Below are 21,314 nucleotides of genomic sequence, written 5' to 3' on the forward strand. Positions count from 1 at the left end.
GCTGCATTATTTTAAAAAGTACAATGGAAACCTCTATGTTTAATAATGGGGGTTAGCTAAAATCCATTTTAGAATGAGAAAATCCTGAAAGGTAAAAAACAGTAGAAACAGAAATCCAAGTTTGTAAATTAAACGTCTGTCCGGAAAAATCCAGCCATTGTTAATATAATGAGAATGGTTTGCACAACATTGATGTAACCTGGCAGCCAAGGAGAGTGGGCTGGAATGCGCATGCGTGAACAATGACGACTTCACTGTACTAGTCAGTGGGGGTGGTAGACGTTGTTGAGTGAGCACGTGTCATGTAGCTATCATATTCAAAATGACTGAGTGAGCAGAGCAACGAATCTGCATCAGATTTTGCGTTAAGCTGGAACATTCCTCCACGGAAACTATTTGGATGACTCAGAAGGCTGCAGCTGTGGGCAACGGGGGATGGGCAGCTTCATCACGACAATGTGCCTGCTCATGCATCACATCTTGTGCAGTTTGTTGGCAAAACATCAAATCACCCAGGTGGTTCAGCAGCCCCGCCCTGCACCCCCCCCCCCGCCCCCAGTCCAACTTCTGGCTTTTCCCAAAACTAAAACCATTTTTGAAAGGGAAGAGATTTCAGACCATCAATAAGATTCAGGAAAACAGGATGGGACAGCTGATGGTGACTGGGAGAACTGTCTGAGGTCTCAAGATACCTACGTTGAAAGGAACTGAAGTGTCATTGTCCTGTGTACAATGTTTCTTGTATCTTCTTCATTGATGTCTCTATTTTTAGTTGTTACATGGCTGGATACTTTTTGGACAGATCATATATTTACAAAGACACCACCCCACCCCCTGACTGGTGTGACTCGGTAGGTTAGGCATTGTCCCACCAGCTGAAAGGGGGCTGGTTCGATCCCCGGTCAGGGCACATGCCTGAGTTGTAGGCCAGGTCCCTGGCTGGGGGTGTGCGAGAGGCAACAAATTGATGTTTCTCTCCCACATTGATGTTTCTCTCCCTCTCTCCCTTCCTTTCCCTCTCTCTAAAAATAAATATTAAAAAAAAAATATATATATATATATATAAAATGAATATGCTATGATTTTATAATTGGGAAAAAAAAGCTAAAAATAAAGAGAAAGGCTCAGGGAAGGTCCAGGCCCTCCAGGAGTCCCAGTGGCTCTCCATGCCCTACCCGCTCCTCCTCCCAATGGCATTCTGACCACGTGGCTTCTGCCCCCTTGTTTGGAGACATGCGAAGGAAGGAAAATGGCCCCTGGAACCCTCCTGACGTGGAGTCAGATGAGCATGCCCTGTGGATGCCGCCCCTTCCTCAGTCACGGGAGATTCTCTGGGATCCCTCCTTGGGGATGGCTCTGGATCTCTCCAAGGGCACCCTTACCCACAGACAGCTGAGGGTAGTGACCTGAAAAGGATAGGACCTGCCCTCTCCTGCCAGCACTGTGGTGGCAGCAAAAGAAAAGCCAGGAACCAGCGTTCTTCCAGTAAGAATTATTTTTAATGGTTTAAAAATGAGTTTATACAAAACAAGCACCACCATTTGGTGATTCCAGTCCACTGGGGGGTCCCAAGGGTCTCTTCCAATACTATCTCTTTGGCCAACTGTGCCTGAAACCCCTGCAGAGATGGTATGAAAACAAGTCACTTCTTCCAGTTCAGCTAATGTTTGTTGCTGGTTAATAAAATGTTACAGATTCTAGTGATACAGAACTGAGGAAGAATGGTTTGTTTGGGGTCCTGAAGAACTGAGCAGGGCAGCAATGCACCCCCTCCTCCCCCTTCACACAGAATGTGGGCGGTGAGGTGCTCTGAGGTCCAACAAGGGTTGGCTGAGCTGACCGAGATCTAAAGGCAGGTTCCTTCTTCATCATGCCACACCCTAGGCGTCCTCTAACTCAGGGTCTGCTCTAAGGATCAGGATTTCGTGCTTTTAAATATAACAGTCAACAGAGATAACCCGCATTATCTGCATATTGATTTTTTTCCCCTCATTCACCAGAAATAGGCTTATCTTATCCAGGTAAAGTTCAATCCTATTTGCCCTGAGGTGACCCTGGGAACTGGTAATAGGTGGAGAGTTAAACAGGACCAGAATGCATCCTTCTGCCCATCTCCCTTTTCCCAAAGCCAAAGAGGGGGCTTTGGTCCTGAGAGGAGCTCTGAGCGTCTTTCCTGCTGAGACCCTTGAGCCCTCTCCCACATACCTGTCTGACTTCCCGGTTGGAAAGGACATGCTTTTGTTTCCCATTGACTGTTTAATTTTCTTGGCTGCAAGACATTTCTGAAAAGAAGCCCAGAAGATAAGAAAAGGTAAGATACACAGGAAAACACACCTGAGCTGAGACGGCTGCTCCGAGAGCCCAGCCCCACCGGCGGGGCCCTCCCGGGGGTTTCTGAAGGCCAGGCCCACAGCACGAGCTACTGAAGGAACCGGAGGGCGACATGCAGGCCTCACGCTCTGCACGCCCAACTTCCAGCCCCATTTGGCTCCGACTGGCACCAACACCCACGCGGGGCAAATGCAGGCTTGTGCTGGCACCCGAAGAAGTGTTTTGGCCTGCAGCTTTAATTCCCATGGTAGCAAACATAGAAAAACACCCTTTAAAACCACATACCAGCCTTTATAGTCTCTTAAAACTTTTTTTTTAATTGCTGGAATAGCTAGTGGGTATTGTCTATGTGTGGGAAGAAATGAGGTGAGGGAAAAGATATGCAAAAGGATTCCTAGATGAACCCATCTTCCCAGCAATGAAAGAGGTAAAAAAAAAAAAAAAGCACTACGCACACGCTAGAATTCTCAGGCATAGCTCTCACCTTGCCAGACTGGGTCTGCTTATTTGGATCAAACTGGGAAGGTTTGGATTTGCTGTTTCCTGAAAGGTAAGAGAATGATCATGTAAATGAGCTCAAGCACAGCACGGGCTGTTCCTGGGCTGGCACACGCAGCCTGGAAGTGTGGGCGGTTTGTTACCCTTTACGATGAGGGGCTCGTGGTCGATAAAAATTCACACATCATGTTCCCAGTAGCTAAGGGTAGCTGGGTGGCTAGGCTCCCAGACGTGTTCTCAGGAGACAGGGCGGGGGCTAACGCAGTGGCCACTTTCACAGCAAGAAAGCCCACTGTGGTCTCTGTGTGTTGGGATAACGGGGCCTGTGGTGACAGCCCCGCGGAAGACTGTGGCTCGCCCTGCCTCCTCCCCACTCAAAGGAACACGCTGGCAAGAAGACTGACAGAGTCAGGGACGCCACGTAAAGCTGATGGCTTGCACCAGCTAAGGAGCCAACCAGAGCTTCACCTCATGGGCATCAGGTTTTTCCTAACTTAAAAAAAAAAAGATTTTATTTTTAGGAAGACAGGAAGGGAGGGAGAAAGAGAGGGAGAGAAACATCAATGTGAGAAAGAAACATTGATCAGCTGCCTCTCATATGCACCCAACCGGGGACTGAACCCATAATCCAGGCCTGTGCCTTGACTAGGGATCAAACCAGTGACCTCCCGCTTTGTGGGATGATGCCCAACTAAGCCACACCAGTCAGGGCAGGGTTATTCAACAAGCAAGACCATCACTGTGTGAGAGACAGAAAACGTTTTTGGACGCCAGCTATTACGAGGAAGGGAGATGCCACCTTAGAATGGGCGCCTTCCTGCTGAGCCACACCCGTGGTTCTGCCCAGTCACCGCTGTTTCCCTGGATTGCTCTGCTAATGCTGGTGGTGCATGTCTTGGGCAGGGTTTGGTCTGTGCTCTTTCTTTACCCTACAGCCGCCTTCCGCCCAACACACAGACAGACATCCCCCCCACCCCCACCCTCAGGGCACCAGATCTGGCCTCACCAGCAAAAGCCGTGAAATCCGACTTGCTGTAGTCATAGGGCGTAAAATCCTTCTCTGGTGGATCTGCGTCTTTCAGCTTCTTGGATGTTTTGAGTCGTTTCTTCTCTTGTTTCTGTTCTGTGGTCCTTGGGTCACTCGTCGCTCGCTCTCTCTTCTTGGCAGCGTTTTCTAGCTGCAGATTGAACACATTCACGGGGAGGAAGTGTGGAAGCACGTGAGAGGAGGCCGGGCTGCGGGCCTCCGCCGTGAGCACACGGCTAGGGACCCAGGCGCCTACCGTGCTGGGAAGGTGGGTTCAGTAATGGGGAGAGGGGCGCAGGCTCGAGTGTGAGTGGGGACCGACACTGGGCCGTTAAGAAAGGCAGGGCCGAGCCTTGCAGAGCACTCTGGAGTGCGGGAGGGTATTCACTAGGGCAGGGGAGGCGGTCAGCGATGCCTGTCTACAGCTGGCCAGGTGGCATGGTCTCTTCGCATAAAGTCCGCGGGAGGAGACCTTCCCAGAGGAATTGCAACATGAACTTGTTTGAGGGGACACGAGGCAGGCGCTAACTGGCAAGCCAAAAGGAACGGGAAAGACAAAAGCACTTGACTCGAAGCACAGGGTAAGCCCTCCTGATATTCGGGGACAACCCTGACAACGACCAAGGTATCTCGTCTCTAAGAAAGCAGAAAAGCTGGCACGTACGGCGGCCTGCCGTCGGACAGACACGGCCCCCTCCGCCGTCGCTCTGTACTCTTCGATGGCCTGGTCCCGGGCAGCTGCAAGAGAGAGAGCTGTGGGCGGGCTGTGATGGAGCCGCCCGCCCACGTCGCCAGTGGGGCGCACCCTCCCTGCTGCTCAGCTGCCTTGGCTGGTCCCGCCCCCTTCCCCAGCCTCTGATGGACGAAGCCCCCGGACCTGCTGCTCTCCCCAGAGCCCACACCGCACACCAATGCCGGTTTGACACTCTCGAGGACGTGTAACAGGAATCTCTACCACGGCACGTCAAGGACCAGAAACAAAGCCGCTTTAGCGTCAAATGTGCTCCTTCTGTCGTCTCCCCCTCTCGATGGCCACCCCATCTTTCCAGTGCTCAGGACCAGGATGGACCCCTCTCGCTCTCAGAGTTCCTTCCTTTCCCTCGTGTGCCACATCGGACTCGTCCCCAAACGCTGCCGGCTCTGGCCCAGGAACACCCAGTTCTGACAACTTCCGCCACCTCCGCCGCTGCCGCCGCACTGTCCAGCCAGCAGCCCCCCTCGCCTGCAGGACCACCGAGCCCCCTGACGGGGCCCCCGCCCTTGCCCCCTACACCCCACACAGCAGCCAGAGCAACATTCCGAAGGGAGGTCGCTCACGGCACTGGTCCGCTCGCAGCCCTCCCGGCCGCCCCGCTCGCCTGCGGCGCCCGCTGAGGTCCTCGCCACCTGGCCCCTGCCGCCTCCCTCCGTGCGTGGCCCTGCTGCCCCCAGGCAGAGCGTACACTCAGGGGTCTGCTGTCCGCGGCCCTCAGGAAAAGGCAAGCTCCGCGGGCCGCGGCGGCGTCGGTTCTTCCCTGCCGGGCCCGGCCCTTTGCGGGATGGCTGAACAAACACCCTGGGCTGCCTGACTTTACAAGGAAGTGAATGCTACCTGTTTGCTCAGCTGCCTTCTTCTTGGCAGTTTCTTTAGATTCTTTTTGTACCTGTACCTGGCTTGCCAGCTTCCAACGGTTGCTGATCTACAATGAAAAGAAACAAAACAAAAACTCCAAAACTCAGCCACCTAGGAATGCTTTATTTTTTTAATGAGGCAATGCAGAGCATACTGGCCTAATAACTGCACACATTCTAAGTCATAAATTCCAAATCTGATGACACAAAAAATAAAATCCCATGCTAGCTTTATTTATAATACTTATGTAGGAGGACAAAGTACAACCGTTCCAGGCCCCGGGCTGGGCGCTTTCACACCATCGTTCCGTTCAATCCCTCCATAACCCTGGGAACAACGGGCTCAGAGAAGCTAAATGACTTGTCCGAAGGGACGCGCATGGTTAGGAAATGGTGGCACTGGAACTGAAGGCAGGACTTCTGCAAGCCTGACGTGCTTCTCTGCGACAGCACATTTGCCTGTGGCAGCAGATGTAAGCATGGTAAGGGGTGCCTGGTTGCTGCATGTGCCACACCCAGTGGGGGAACGAGGAGAGAAGGCAAAACCTTCCCGACTCCCCATTTCTAAAAACAAGCTAACCACCAGCGACAGGGCCGAGGCCCATCGGGGTGTCGCCCCAATTCTCGGGCGGCGCTGGCGAGCCAGAGGGAGCCAGGCCGCCCATCTGACCAGAGCAGGGGCTTCCTGCAGGGAGGAAGAAGGCTTTTAACAATTAACACGCTGGCTCCCAGGAGCATCTCATGGGGATCCAGGGAAGGTGTTTTCTTATTCTTATTCATAATGCTGTCAAAAACAAACCAAACAATATAAAACAGAGGGTTTTAAAATTTAAGCTCTTACCTTTAAGAGGCTTAAAGTACTATTCACATATAAAAATGCAGCAAGCCGTACATTTAACATGGGCACTTCACTACATGTAAATTAAACCTTAATTTCAAAAGACAAAAACCAACCAAAAAATGCCCCCAAAGACTTGTTTCTCAAAAGGTTCCCAAATGCTTGTGAGAACTGGGTTACAGTTCCAACCCCTCTCCCTGGAAACAATGTTTGTATATAAAGGGCTTTTGCATTCATTTTCAGGGAGTTCACAGGCTTGTTTAAAACACAAACCTGGTTCAAATAATTAAGAAGTCTCCCTTTCTTAGAAAGTCTGACAAATCCACTTACTTCATAGATTTTCGATGACGGATCAAACTTCGCTGCCTGGGAAACGTGAGCATGGTGTTCTAGTGAAGGCAGAAACTGGGGAAACGGAAACAGTCACGTTAAATGCTGTTAAGAAACGGATTCTGGACCCAGAGTTCAGGGTCCCCAGAGGGAGTTTCTCGGTTTCATCTCAGCAGGCCGCGGCTCAATGCCTGGGCCCCACCATAGCCTACTGGCACTCAGGGGAGGTGTTCCTGTTGGCTTCGTCTCAGGGGACCCCGACTTCCCACCCGGACACCAGGGGCAAATGACACCCTCCACACTCTCTGAAGACCCTCCTCGGCTTCTTTCCCAAATACACTGTCAGCCCTAACGTACTATTACTTACCATTCTAAATGGATTTTCAAAGGACTCCATTATGTTCTGGGCTTTTTTCTGTGCAACTGTTAATGGGTCCTTTCTGTTTTCTTCAGCACTGGGTTCCTGCAGAAACAGGAGGCGACCACTGACACCACAATCATTCTGTGACACTGAGGTGCGAGCAACAGTGACAACGGCTCATGTCTGCGAGCCCCTCCCACGTGTAAGGCGCTGGAGCAGCCCGCAGTACCACACTGCAGGGCGCTTAATGCCTATTTTTTAAAATTCTATTATTAGAGGGCGTTTATTAAAGCAGGGACAGTGAAACAAGGAAGGGCCTAGGGTAGGAGAAGCAGTGAGAGAAAGCCTAGCTGTGGCTCACTGAGAAGTTAGAGAAAGGGGCCGTGGAGACAGGATCAGGGGGTTTGCCCGGGATGAGCCGCCGCTGCCCAGTGCTCCCCTCGGTTCCAGTCTCGTGGGACTCTTAAAGCTTAGGAGATGCATGCCTGAGAGGGAAGAAAAAGGGAAAGGCACGAACGCCTAATGCATGTTTAATAAGTCAGTGAATCTCGCTGTGCCCTTACAACCTATAAGGTATGTATACTTTTATCCGCACCCGAGGACATTTTCATTTGCTTTTTTAGAGAGAAAAACGTCAACGCAAGAGAAGCATTCATCGGTTGCCTTTGCACGTACCCAGACCAGGGATGAACCTGCAACCCAGGTATATGCCCTGACTAGGAATCGAACTGGTAATCTTCCAGTTATGGGATGATGCTCCATGCACTGAGCCACACCAACCAGGTCAGTATGTGGTATTATTCTCACCATCTTATAGATGAGGAAACTGTGGCTTGAAGAGGTTAAGAAAGTCTTCCAGAGCCTTAGAGCTAATAGGGGCAGAAGGATTTAAACCCAGGTCTGTCTGCTCTAGAACTCCAGAGTATAACCTAACACTTCTCTGAAATTTATAATTATAAACCTTTATGAGCAATCAATGAAATTATGCAAGAGACTGGGTTCATAGAGTGTGCGCTGTCCTTCTGCTTCCCCTGTAGTATGGTCCCCGCCGCACAGGGCACAGGGGCAGCGCAGCCTCCTTGGGCCGGAGTGGGCCCGTCCACGTTCCTATGGCTGAAAGTTCACGTCCACATTTTTGGCTACCTCATCACCTTGACAGTACATTAACTCTGTGGTCAACTCAAGCTTCCAGACTTCTTTCCTCATGAATCACGGCAGCAAGGCCTGACCTCTATTTATGTAATTACGTGAAAGAGAGAGTGAAGTCCCAGGTAGTGCACTCTGCCTGGCGCTGGCCCAGCTGCCGGCCCGACGGCCTGGCTGTGAACTGCAGTCCCAGACTCCTCCGCACCAGCCAGCTCTGTCATTGAACAGTTGCTAAGCTTGGTACTTGTCTCTCTCCCAGCAGACAGTACCCTCGGTTCTTCCTTTCACTACATCTGTTGTCTGCAGTATTCAGAGCTTTATCCTTTCGTCTGTGGTCATTCCAGCAAGCATCCAGCCTGACCAACAAAGGCACCTCAGTCTTCCTTTTGCAAAGAACCTGCAGTTCAAGTCGCTGGCAGAACTGAGACACCTGCTGGGTAGGACAGACTGGGATGAGTTCTGTCACAACCCAGTGCATATCCCAGGAACACAGACTGGCCCAGGCTGGCCACGCTGTCCCCAGAGTACCTATCAGTGCGCAGCCTCTTTCTGGAATGGGAAACAAGTTTGGTCTCGTTTACGGGGGCCTGCAGAGCCTGCTCTTCCCTTTGTCTAATGAGCCACCATAGGAAAAAACCTGTCACAGTTTCCTCCTTTGCATCCAACGCACACACGGACAGGCTGGCACCAGTCAGGGAGGCCCTCACACCAGAGAGCTCACTCTGCCCGACGGGAGCCCGGCGGCAGCACAGGAGCAGTCCTGTCGCGCGTCACGCAGCCCGTGCCCTCCCCCCTGCCAGCCATGGGGGAGTACGGAGATTACAATCCTTCCTGAGGGTTTCTTTACACAAGAGCTCAGAGAGAACCCTCTACCCGCCTCTCCCGGACCCCCTTGTCCAGAGGGACAAACCGCCCCGTGATCTGTCCCCATGCCTGTCCCACTGCTGTAGGGTTTTGCTTTTTGCATTGGGTGCGAAGGCGGAGCCACCCCTGCAGCCTGCACCACCTCGCCGACGCTTCCGTGCTACTCACATGGAACAATGTGATGACGGCGGAAGCGATGAGGCATTTGGGGTCCAGCAGGGCCTCGTCCTCGGCTCCTCTGTCAGGGAAGAGGCCTGCCTGTGTCCGCACTGGCGCAGGCCCTAGAGGGACAGGAGCGGGCACAGTCAAAGGTGGACCAGTCTCCCAGTCTCTCTGGGACTCCAGAGGCCTCGACATTACCGATGGGTGGGATGACAGGACAGCCGTCTGAAGGGGCGTGGGAGCAGTCGTGAGGTCCGAAGAGGACATTCTCCAATCTCTGCATCGAAAAGAAACCAAGAAGCCAGGGAAGCCTCACGAGCGCAGAGGCGCGCCCTGGAGCAGCGGGAGGCGCGGGTCTGGCAGGGCACTTCGTTCTGCGCTGGCTGGGGCTGGTTTCTCCCCGAGGAGGGGACAACAGCCGCATGGCCCTACCTCTGGGTTGGGCAGCGGTCCGCTCTTCTTCACTCCAGCTGCAACTTCAGACTGTAGGAGAAAAACGAAGACAATCTGAGAAGAGCTGCCTAAACTTGAGGACACCCCTGGTTTTCCCCTTGGCACAGACTCGGTGCCTTCACTTGACTGTGCTTTTCAAGAGCCCAGAGATTTCCTTCCATCCCTTCATCCCTCTCGGTGCCTGGTACTGAAGTGACCGAGCGCCCAATAATTACCCGCAGACTGAAAGAATAAAACCCTTTATCGTGACTAGGCGCAAGGCAGAAGGACCTCTAAGATTCTTCTCTAGTAACCAGGGCTTTTCTCTTTACTTGAACAAACTGTGGAGCTAAAAAATGTTATTTTTATTTTTTGAAATATTTTATTTATTTATTTATTTTTAGAGACGGAAAGGGAGGGAGAAAGAGAGGGAGAGAAACGGCAGTGTGTGGTTGCCTCTCATGCGTCCCCAACTGGGGACCTGGCCTGCAACCCAGGCACGTGCCCTGACTGGGAACTGAACCAGCAACCCCAAGGTTTGCAGGCCGGCACTCAATCCACTGAGCCACACCCGCCAGGGCGTTAATAGGAAGATTATGAATGTGTTTATCCTCAGAGTCCCTTCTTCACCTCAAGGGGGCTAATTTTAAGTCTTCCTGAATCAAGAATCTTCCAAAAATTACAAACATGATTTAGCAGATATTGATAATGCTGCTGAGGCAACACATTAAAAACTGTCCCAAACCCAAACATGCAAATCCACCTGAACCCGTATCACTGGCACAGGAGCGCACGCACACACACACACACACCAGTACCTGTGCAACACACACTCAGAGTCACACAGAGCTGTATTTTTGGTTGGATTTCCTGCTTTCACCTACATTTGTCTAAACTTTAGGCTCTCCTTCACAAAAGTAGCTTTTTCTGAATCCCTCATTTCTACTCAAGGTTCTCATGCCTTCCCAGTTACCTGGGCATTATATTTGGAGTGAGCTGTCTTTCACTCCACTTCCATCACTTCCAAATCCACCTGCCGTTCAGAGGCCACCTCTGCAGTACTCAGCGCAGCGCTCAGAGAGAAATGGAAGCCACTTTCACCATCAAGCTTTTTTTCTGACAGTGCTTCTTGTACCTGTCCTCCCCCTTCCATCTCTGAGACCACCACACTCACCAGGGCACTACCGCTCACACCTGGATCACTGCCAGGCTTCCAAAACAGGCTCCCTGCCCTGAGATCTCCACTCCCTTTTCTATCCCACCAGGTACTACCTCTGAACAGGTAACCAGCCCAGTCACTTGACATTACTTGCTGTTGGATTATCAAAGATAAGGTCCTAAGAAGGATAAGCTCTAGCTGTGATTACGCTAAAGATGACACACCCACTGGATTTCCTAAGCTCTATTATTTCCTTGGCTTTTTCAGAATGGAGAGCAGATAGCGTATGTCGGAGACTCCAAGGAGGAAGACGCTGACAGACAGACAGGTTTCTTACCTTGAGCAGGGGCATGTCTCGAGCCTGCTGGATTAAAAGATGCATTTCGTTGATCTGCTGCCTCACGAGAGGTGGTACAGGGTTGCAGCAAGCTATGATGCCCTGAGGTTCCCTGAAGACAAGAATACACACAACTCGTCACGTAGGAACACAGACCTCATAGGCTTCCAGAGAAGAACACTGACCGGGTAGGACCAGGGCGCTACAGCCAGGGGGAAGGCTAAGGAAACAGTCAGGCCAGAGCAGCCCGAGCCAGCCACTTCCACATGCGCTCTGCTGCCCCGAGCTCTGAGCGGGCTTCTCCTACAGCCTGCCCACTGCTAACAGGGAAGCCTGGAGAGGACCACAGCTCTGCCCATCTGCAGTTCTGCAACAGAAGGTTACGAATTTCGATTCTGTGCTTATACTTCAATGAACACCATAAAACATTTAAGACCATCAGCTGCCTTGGTTTAGAAGTGCAGATGAGAGAATCCCTTGAAAGCGGATGCTGATGCCACGGGCTCCAGGGCCTACCCTGGGCTCAGTATAAGGCATAAACATGGACACAGTCCAGTTCGGAAGTTTCCATTCCTAAGTGGCAGCCCGGGGCAGACACTAAATTCCTTGGGCTTGCAAACTTTGCTAATCTTCTGAGTCAGCCTTGAGGTAATAACAATAAGAGAGGCTTGGTTCTGAAGGGCAAAACGTCCCCACTGAGACAGTCGGAACACAGTCATCGGTCTGGGACTCACTTAGGCAGCTCTTCGGCTATCTTCAGCATCATGTGGTTTGGCAGGACGTATCTGGAACAAAACACACAACAGGGTTTATCACATTAGATTCAGCCAGCAAGTTCCATTAAATGCTGTAACCCAAGGGAAAATGTAACCAACTTCCAGGGCAACAAGAAAAAAAGTCCTTTATTTTCTTGTTGCCAGACCTGCCCAGTCTAAGAGAAATAGTAAGAGAATCTCGAATCTCGAATCCCCTACCCGTAGCTTTCATCTTCCCTCCGAGCGGTTTTATCTCTCCAGGCAAACAGCAGCTTGAAGGCTGTTAGCTGCTGGGTGTTGAGATGCTTCTTCTGCTTCCTGTAGAGTTCAAGGTAGGACTCGTCCGTGAAGATAGGCTTGACGAATTTCTGCAAAACGTGACAGCGTATTTGGTATCGACGGGAACCAAAGCTGGGCCGTGGTCTCCTCAGACACGCGGCGCGGCGCGTCGGTGCGAAGGGCCGAGGCAAGCGCGCGGACCCCGACAAAGGAAGCGAGCCCGAGCCTCTGCGGCCGTGGGGTTACCTTGAGGCAGAGGTCCCTGCTCCGCTGCCACACCACCTGCAGCTGCCCAGGCTGGCCGTTGCCCCGCTCCCACAGCTCCAGCCTCATCTTGTCATAGATGTAGAGCAAGTAATGGGTGTCGTCCCGGGCGTAGTTGAGCATCTCCTTGGGCAGAGGTCTAGAACGGCAGCAGAAGAGACGCTCTCTAATCTCCCCTAGGAGCAGCAACGTCATCTGTCTGCTCTGTGGGTGCTAAGGCTCGCTTGGCTCCGTTTGCGACCAAAGGTTCCATCACAGGCAATACAACAGTTATATCGACCTTCCCGGCATCTTACTATGACAAGCCACTGCCACATGACTGGGTAGAAAGGGCGGCAGGATAATGATGCGGTTGAAATAAGGGCTCTGGCATCCTGAGTTTGAATCTTAGCTCCAGATCTCTGACCTTGGACAAGTCACCTGAGATCTCCAAGCTCCCTGTCCTTACGGGTAAAATGGAAAGGCCCCTCACAGGCGTTGGTAAGGATGACAGCAGACCACATCCTGAGAGTGCTTAGCTCGGTGTGTGGCATAGGGCACGGGTTATGTAATAGGGAGTGGCTTTTAGATTTTGTCAGTTTCCATCTTCTGTTCGGACTTCAGACCTATTTGGGAATTCTGGCACGCAGGCCTGGAGGAAAGGTACTGGGTTCTTCGTACAGCAGCTCTGCACCCTCAGGGAGAAAATGATCACGCTGAGCCTGAAGTCCGGGAAGGGCGGCAGGACTCCATCACTGTCCCGAACACTTACCGGAGGCTAAAGCAACTACGTGCCTCAGCACCCTCTCGCAGCCGGGGGAGAACCCCTCACACACGCACAGCCACCCCCGCTGGGGAGATTGGCGTGGACAAGTACTGACCCGGCACCTCTCCTTCACCCACCATCCCACGAGGCAGGGTCACGCAGCCCCGCACGACCCCACACTGGCACATGCTAAAACTCCAGTCTCACTTATGCCAATGAAAGCAGGTCAGCTCAAGACTCAAACAGTGTTCTAGGCTGAACACAGGTCTCCACGGATGAGGTTAAGGGACACCCACACTTTCTTCGGCACCCGTCTCCTCGTCAGGAGCAAACTGACCGTATCCGCCAATCAGCCAGCTGGTACTGCTTGTTAGACTCCACACTGCAGTAGAGTTTCAGCAGGTGGTCGAGCGAGTGCCTGCCCAGGTTAAGGAGACGCGCTGCCTGGTGGGTATCAAACATGTTCACCACGTACAACCCGAAGTCTTTCTGCAGCCACTCTATGTCTGAGTCGGCGCCATGGAAGACCTGAAAACAAAACCAGCGCCACACTGTCTCAGTGTGAAGGGCCATTTGTACTCTGAAGTGAACTCTGCCTCTAGGTTATTAGAACACTGGAATTAGAAGCCAGAAGGAAGATTAAGATGGGTTGAGTTCTAAACGCTTCTTTTAATTTGGGCCCCAGCCTTCCACACTCCTAATTGCACATTCTTAAAGCCTGCTAACAGCCAATGATTCTAAGAAAACGGCTCTACTTGCTGCAAGGGTAGTCATTAAGTTCAAACCATCTTGATGGCACAGGCTTGTTGTAGCAGTCATTAAAATGATTTAACATTTTCCAGGGTGGTAATGAGCTAAGTCTTAGCTATGCTAACGGAGGTTTAGGAACAAAAGCAGTTTAGCATGTGGTACCCTAGTGTATGAAATTACAATGATTTCTCTCAATTTTATTGGGTTTATGTTGGGATAATGAAACAGTAAACTGAAAAGCACTTAAGTCTTGCACTCATAAACGAGAGCTGGATAAGGCTGGCTGACCTTGACAATTGCTGGGTCTGTGAGGCTCTCGTTGAGAATGTACATGTCACTTCGAAGCTCCAGGGTGTCAATGACGAAATCTTCGGTCCGGGTGGAGATCTGCATGAGGCAGGTCAGCCCTAGGAAGCTGCGGTACGAGTGGTGCTAAAACACATGGAGAGCAGGGAGAGCAGGAAAGAACGGAGTTTCCAGGTGTATCCCCACTGACTTTGAAAAGTCAGCTATGAAACAAAGTGTTAAGATTATTTTTTTTGCCCCCAAAGTAGATTTAAATTAGTATTAATTTTATATTTCCTGAGTAGGCGAATTGACAGAAAATGGAAAAATTTCACAGTAAAGTCATTTACACGTTACCTCCAAGTCTACAGCAAATTCTTGACAATTCAAGAGCTTTTCGTTGAGTTCCACGAGTTCATCCAGAGAGGATACAAAATGGCAGGGGGTTTCTCCCACGGGTCTGTGTAACTGGGTCACAGAAGTCCAGGGGGAAAAACAGAGGCATGTTACGAATCATCCTTCACTAGAGTACAAAATGAATTAAAGAGTTCAAGAAAGGACCTAAAGTTGTAACCAGCTATTTTAAAGATGTTTACGGAAAGCCAGAGCTGCATCAGCTAATCCAGTTACTTGATTCTCCCCAGGCTACTCAGACTCCACTCATAAACCAAGCTAGGCACTAACCTGGGGCTGCGGCTTTTGAAGGACTGAATCCGGGGGAGTGAAGTGATCTAGTTCATATTGATAAGGATGTGCAAATCTGAATAAATAGAACAAAACAAACAAACAAAAAATACTGTATTAACCCAATTTGTAAAAACAAATAAGAAAGAACATTGTGATAATCTTTTTTCTGCATAAAAAGCAACATTATTGGGTGGGGGAGAGAAATTAGGGGAAAAGGGGACAACTGTAATTGAAAAACCAAAAAAAAAAAAAAAAAAAGCAACATTATTTCAATAACTCAAGTGTATAAAAAGAAAGTCAGTTGATACTTGCTTGCCCTTAAAGTAGGATAATTAAAACATTTTTACTTATAAAGACTTGAGCACTTACTCGTAAAACACTGTGTGGTGAAAGAAAAAGAGGTGAAACCTTAACTCCCAGTGGTTTGGAAGAACAAAATCGTAAAACGGGAGAGGGCGAGGCACATATGGTTGCGTACCCCATGATGTCTCTTTTCAGTTCCTCCACCATCTACTGGCATAAAACCCCCGAGTCTCCGGGTTCCTTGAGGGCAGGGCTGCCTCTCAGTACCTTTATTTCTTTAAAACCTGTGGCCTCACAATGCAGAGTTGGGGCTGAAGGAATGCTCTGACAGGCTGGCTATATGTGAGAAAAAGACCAATACTAACAAAGTTTTTATCCCTTTTTTTCTTTATTCTGAGAGCAAAGTCCTTTTGTCTGTTTTCAGCACAGTTTTTCCAAAATGCTTATCCTGCCAGTGAATAATGCCCTTTCCTTATCAAATTTATGAGGGGGCCCAAGCTTACTATTTGAGTCCCCGCCTAACAAGAAAGGCAGAGTGGTGCAAAGGAAGAACAACTTTAAGAACACTTGGGTTAAAGTTCCGGTTCTGTGGGAAGTCAGCATCTCTAACCCTGCTTTTCCATCTGTACAGGGGGGAGGGCAGCAACTGCTCCCTCCAGGACTGCACCGAGGGTCACAGCAGACTGTGCTGTGCAGGCGCTCTGCGCACACAAACAGCAGGGACAGTGAAAAATCACCTCGATTCTGTGTGTTCTTTCACACGTTTTACAAACGGAAAACAGAGTGGAAGTGTGGCATAATGATAAATGTGACAGAGGGAAATATGGCATAAAGAGAGTTCAGACAGGCAAACCCTTACATGTCCTGCTCCACTTGCTGGGTTCTCTGCTGATGGATGAAATCTGCCAGAGCAGGGGGGACATCTAAGTCCTCAGGACGATCCTGTGGGCGCTCCCGCCTTTCTTTGGAGAGTGCTGGAGGCCCAAGCAGTGACAAAACATCATAAAAAGGCAGACACATTCGCCTGTAGGCTAGTTTTTCCCTTTGAAGAAAAAGAGATGGGAGGGAGCCCTTTCCCCTTCATTTGTTTTTGGTAGGCAGGGTTTGCACTACTTACCCTGGGGGAGGGGTTTCTGGGCATTGGGTTTGACGAAGATTTTAGGGCGAAATGGCGTGTTGGAATTGTCAATCTTTTCTCGGAATTTAAGCTGAGGTCGGACGATGTTTTTTGCATGAAGCAGCCGGAAAGTTTCAGATTTTGTTTTTTTGCTATATTCTCCTGCCTATGATCAACAAATACAATACTTTAGAACAACAACAACTTCATGAATTAGAAAAATAAATTCCAATTTATGCCTTGCAACGAGACAAGAGCATTCCAAGAACCATTCATTTAAGAATATGTGTGTGTTAGTTGCCCTGGCTGGTGTGGCTCAGTGGACTGAGTGCCGGCCTCTGAACCAAATGGTTGACAGTTCCATTCCCGGTCAGGGCACATGCCTGAGTTGTGGCCCAGGTCCCCATCTGGGGGTGCGTGAGAGGGAACCACACACTGATGTTTCTCTCCCTCTCTTCCCCTTTCTCTAAAAATAAATAAATAAAACCTTAAAAAATATATGTGTGTGACGCTTTGGGGTGCAAAGTAGAGAAGAGATGTTATGCAGGTGTGTCTGTTTATAAGAATGAGTTAGATAGTGGCCAGTTCTGTGTCCAACAAATTAGAACAGAATGCAAATTAGAATGGGCAACAGCTGCCCTTAGGTGCTCTAGTGAGTCTGAAAAGAAACCCGTACCTTGCGGTTCCAGCTGGAGACTATTGTTTTGGGGACCTGTAGTCCTGTGGGGAGAACAGGCTGCTGATTCTTATTCACACCTGATGCTTCATCCAGTAAAATACCCTAAGAGTGGATGAGATATTAGCTTAGTACCTTCTTTTCAGGGTTAACAGAGTTAATTACCTAAAATTTTAAAGAAATATATTCAGAGAATTATATGTGAGAATATATACATATTAAGAGCAAATAATTAAAACATTATTTGTTCAAGGACAGGGAAGAAATCAGCCACTTCCAACCCTTATTCAACTCTCTTCATAGTTCTGACTTGGGCCCAAATCCCATATCTGATTTAATAGTGTGATGTGGCCACCGAAGTAACTACAAAGACCTTAGGCTGCATACGTTAGACACAGAAGGGTGGGTTTACAATGAGATCGAAGGGCGTGCTGATCTGCTCTGTACTGCAGAAGCAGGCGTGGGGTATCAGCTGGGGCACCACTGTCGGGGAGGCGCACCCGGTGACAAATGGTAGCATGGCAGGCCGTGCAGTCATAAAATATGAGAAACCACCGAAATGCCTCTGGGTAGTCAGGCTATGGAAGAGTTGACTTTATGGGACAGGAGCGCATGATCTGAATATCTGCAGGGCCTTCACAGGGTGAGGTTTGTTTTCGACAATCTCTGTTTCTGTAAATAATGTTCTGCTGTAGAACTAGGGATAGACAGTAAGCTAGACCCACATATCCTTCCAATTATGTGAGTCAAGGTGTTTAGCAAATAGTGAATAACAGTAAAAACAGACTAGTTTTGGTTGGGCTCTGCATCCAGGGCCCTCTTTTCTTGCAATACAAATAGGATTTGCAAATCTGGAAGGTAGATTTACAATAAGGCACCTTAAAAATAGGCTTCCTTGCCCTGACTGGTGTGGCTCAGTGGGTTGGGCATCGTCCCACAAACCAAAAGGTCGCTGGTTTGATACCCAGTCAGGGCACATGCCTAGGTTGTGAGCCAGGTCCCCAGTTGGGGGTGTATGAGATGCGACAGATCGATATTTCTCTCGCACATCAATGTTTCTCTCCCTTTCTTGCTCCCTCCCCTAAAAGTAAATAAAAATCTTTTTAAAAAATATAAGCGTCCACTGGGGCAGTGATATTTTAAAGTGATATACTTGAAAACAACTGTGTTATTTTGGTGGGAAAAAGCCAACTGTTAGAGGAAAGGAATGTTGTTGGGAAGAAATGCTAGACCTCCTTTTCATTTCCTAAGGTGCTTGGGTTTCTTTTCATATTCTGATCACACAAAAGCTCTTCATTTGTTAGTTATCTGAAAAGTAAGGTGCGATACTCACCACTCTTTCCAGAATAACATCATTGGTATCAACTAGTAAATCAAACTTGTCCTCCAACTCAGTCACTTTACTTCGATCCTTAATGTTGCTTCGGCACCCGTGGTACTGCATGACCTTGCTCATGCTAAGAACAAGAAAACCAAGGTTAGCTGTGTATTTTTATTAATCTGCTTACAATCTGGGAGAAAGCTTGAAAGGCTTGGCTCAGACTATTCCCAACACTTAACGATCAAAGCAGTGCTCTTATTAAAGACATCGCGTGGCTTTGGGCGATGCATTAAATCTCGCTAACACGCACCTGCTAATTGAAGGGGTGGAAGAAATTACCTCAAAGCTGCCTTTAAATTCTAAAAATATATAATACTATGTAAATAACGTACTCTGCAGTCACTGTTTTACCATGAAGTCTAAAACATTCTCTAAGTATCTCACGCAGTAGCTAGACAAAATCACTGTTTGTGTACTGTCTGTCCTACAACACTTATTAGAAAGCTAAAAACTGTTACTCTGTCATGTGAGAGAATCCTGCATCTAGGTTTTCAAGTCCTGATTCAGAAAGATTCATTGTCTATAGCTACAAAAGTCCATATATTTTAAAAGTTAAACTGAAAATTTACCAAGTAACATTTCCCTAATCAAAACCCATTGTTTCATTTTTTATACTTCCTAGCTCTTTATAGCACAAAAGATTATGGTAAGAAAAAATTTTTTTTCAGGAAATTATACTCATTTCTTTCAACATGAAACAACAACAGTATTTAGTACTCACCACTGAAGCAGCCGATCTCCCTGTGTGTCACAAAACGCCTGGAAGCCAGGAAAACTTCGGTAAAAATCGTACTCATCGCCACACTGCGGCAGGCCCCCAGATGCCTTGGTGACTGCCACTACTGACCCAAGAGCAAACTGTCAAAAACCAGAAAAACAAGCATTTTTAAACACAGATCCCCATTCATCCAGAGACTCGTTTTTTTCAGTATCCAGTATACATGACACACTGTGCTAGAAAATGAAGACATGCAATCCCACGTATCACTTAGTGTAGATTTTACCCCAGATCCCGGGGACACGAGGTTGAACACGAAACCAAGTTTTGGAGCTTACACTCCTGGGAGAGTGGGGTGGGGGGGGAGACAAACACATATGTAGTATGAGTAATATTCTAAACGGCCTGGGTTTGAATCTTGACTCTGCTACGTATTAACTGTGAGCTCAGGTACGTTATTTTATTTATCTGGACCTTAGTTTCCTCCTCTGAAAAGCAGGCATAATAAAAGTGCCTACCCCGCAGACTTGAGAGGATTTAACGAATTAATAAAATCACTCACGATAGTGCTTGACACATAAGTGCTAGTATTACTATTACTACTCAAATTCAGATCCACAAGTTTCCTACAGAAATTTATTTTTGTGTTTTCATTTGGGCAAGCACCTAAGAATAATATAAAGCCCTGAACGGGTGGCTCAGTTGGTTGGAGCATCATCCCACACACCAAAAGGATGTGGGTTCAAACCCTGGTGGGGGCACATGCCTAGGGTGCACGTTGGATCCCTGGTTGGGCACATAAGGCAACCAGTCAATGTTTCTCTCTCTCTTTCTCTCTCTCAAATCAATAAACATACCCTTGGATGAGGATTTTTAAAAAAAAAAAAAAAAAGGGAAAAGCAATACACGCGTAGTCTAGATCCTTTGGATAACCAATAGAGAAGCACTACTACCCACAACTGGATTTATATATATTTATGGTTCATAGTGCCAAGCAGTCCTCCAATTTCACTGTGTGCTAATGAGAAAAAACCTGAAGTGGCTGCCATAGAAAAAAGATGCTTGGTGCGCTGGCTGGTGTGGCTCCGTGGACTGAGCGTCAGCCTGAATTGAAAGGTCACTGGTTCAATTCCCAGTCAGGGCACATGCCTGGGTTGTGAGCCGGGTCCCCGGTTGGGGGGTGCGAGATGCACCCGATTGATGTCTCTCTCACACACAGATGCTTCTCTCCCTTTCTCCCTCCCTGCCCCTCCCGCTAAAAATAAATAAAATCTTTAAAACAAAACAAAAAAAAAGGTTGGTCACTTGAAGGCCAAATGACTTCACTGTGAGTTGAGTAGCAAATGTTTTCCAGGAAAGAAAAGAGAAAGGAAGCGGGGCCTTGCCTCGCGGTGGGGTGCAAAGTAGCCAGTAGCGCATGCGCGCTCCCAGGCAGGACCGGGCAACCCGTCGAAACCAAATCAATGAATTACTGACAGCACCTGCTAGTAACAAACTAGCTCCCGTGTGCGTGGAGTTCTGGGGTCTTGGCAGTGCTCACTCACGAGCTGTTTTAGTTTCGTGGCTTTGTAAGAGCTGTGCTATGCCTGAGGCGTTTAAACTTAGTTTTACGTTCGTTCCTGTTTGAGCAGCACGACTCGGGGAATTGCAATGACCCCTCTCCGTGCTCCTTCCCGGAGGAAGGGTCGGGGGCAACCTTCCCAGGAGCCGTTACACCCAGGCTTGGGGATTCTGTAGGAGGAGAGGATGCAGAGGCAGGCATGGGAAACAGAACGCAGGACAGTGGCCCGAGGGGCTCAGCCCGGGGCGGGGGCGAGGCCGCGAGGGCCAGGGCATCGCCGCTGACCAGGAAGCCCTTACCGCTCTGGAGAGGGCTCGCCACCCTCGGGGCTGAACGGGCTCACCCTGGGAAGCGGGGCGACCCCCCACGTCTGCGTGAGACCCCATCCCTGGAGGGGGAAGTGAGAAAGACTGCGCCCGGGGCTCCGTTGAGGTGCGCGCGGCCGGGTGGGCGGCCGCCGAGAGGGCCCGGGGCCTGCTTCCGGCCGGCCGCAGGCGGCTCCCGGTGACCCTAGACACCAAGAACTCACCTTCACGAAGCTGTCTGCGTCCGGAAATCCCGGCAACACCATCTCCTCGTCGGACTTGGCCTCGCTCGTTGCGGACGGGGCTTTGGAATCCCGCGGACTGGGAGGCGCCATTTTTTTCTGCCTGCACGGCTCTTCTCGCGAGAGTTCCTCGGTCGGACGCGACGCGCG

General features: G+C 49.5%; 1 protein-coding gene across 1 annotated transcript; it reads right to left on the reverse strand.

Annotated features, from left to right (window-relative positions):
• Positions 1–1,477: 1,477 nt before the first annotated feature.
• On the reverse strand, positions 1,478–21,280 carry EXOSC10 (exosome component 10). The gene is made up of 25 exons (XM_090268589.1): positions 21,147–21,280; positions 19,060–19,196; positions 18,291–18,414; positions 16,958–17,062; positions 16,282–16,447; positions 16,024–16,138; positions 14,859–14,934; positions 14,532–14,642; positions 14,178–14,321; positions 13,477–13,667; positions 12,377–12,533; positions 12,071–12,219; positions 11,831–11,881; positions 11,097–11,208; positions 9,601–9,651; positions 9,367–9,445; positions 9,175–9,287; positions 7,003–7,098; positions 6,636–6,710; positions 5,448–5,535; positions 4,521–4,594; positions 3,836–4,007; positions 2,816–2,874; positions 2,206–2,282; positions 1,478–1,618 (listed from the first exon to the last, which is right to left on the reverse strand). Exons 1-25 carry the CDS (start codon positions 21,255–21,257, stop codon positions 1,588–1,590), a joined length of 2,664 nt encoding a protein of 887 aa, XP_090124715.1. The 5' UTR covers positions 21,258–21,280; the 3' UTR covers positions 1,478–1,587.
• Positions 21,281–21,314: the final 34 nt, after the last annotated feature.

The sequence above is a fragment of the Furipterus horrens genome, unplaced genomic scaffold (assembly GCF_987537825.1).
Source record: "Furipterus horrens unplaced genomic scaffold, mFurHor1.1.pri manual_scaffold_3, whole genome shotgun sequence".
NCBI classification, from domain to species: Eukaryota; Metazoa; Chordata; class Mammalia; order Chiroptera; family Furipteridae; genus Furipterus; species Furipterus horrens.

Bases quoted from the DNA above. Each gene is read 5' to 3' on its own strand.
- EXOSC10 (XM_090268589.1), bottom strand. From the start codon at position 21,257: ATGGCGCCTCCCAGTCCGCGGGATTCCAAAGCCCCGTCCGCAACGAGC. The intron at 2,283-2,815 runs GTGAGAGCTATG...GCTTCTTTTCAG, and splicing joins AGCAGACCCAGTCTGGCAAG to AAATGTCTTGCAGCCAAGAA. The intron at 1,619-2,205 runs GTATGTGGGAGA...CCATCTCTGCAG, and splicing joins CCAACCGGGAAGTCAGACAG to GGGTTTCAGGCACAGTTGGC.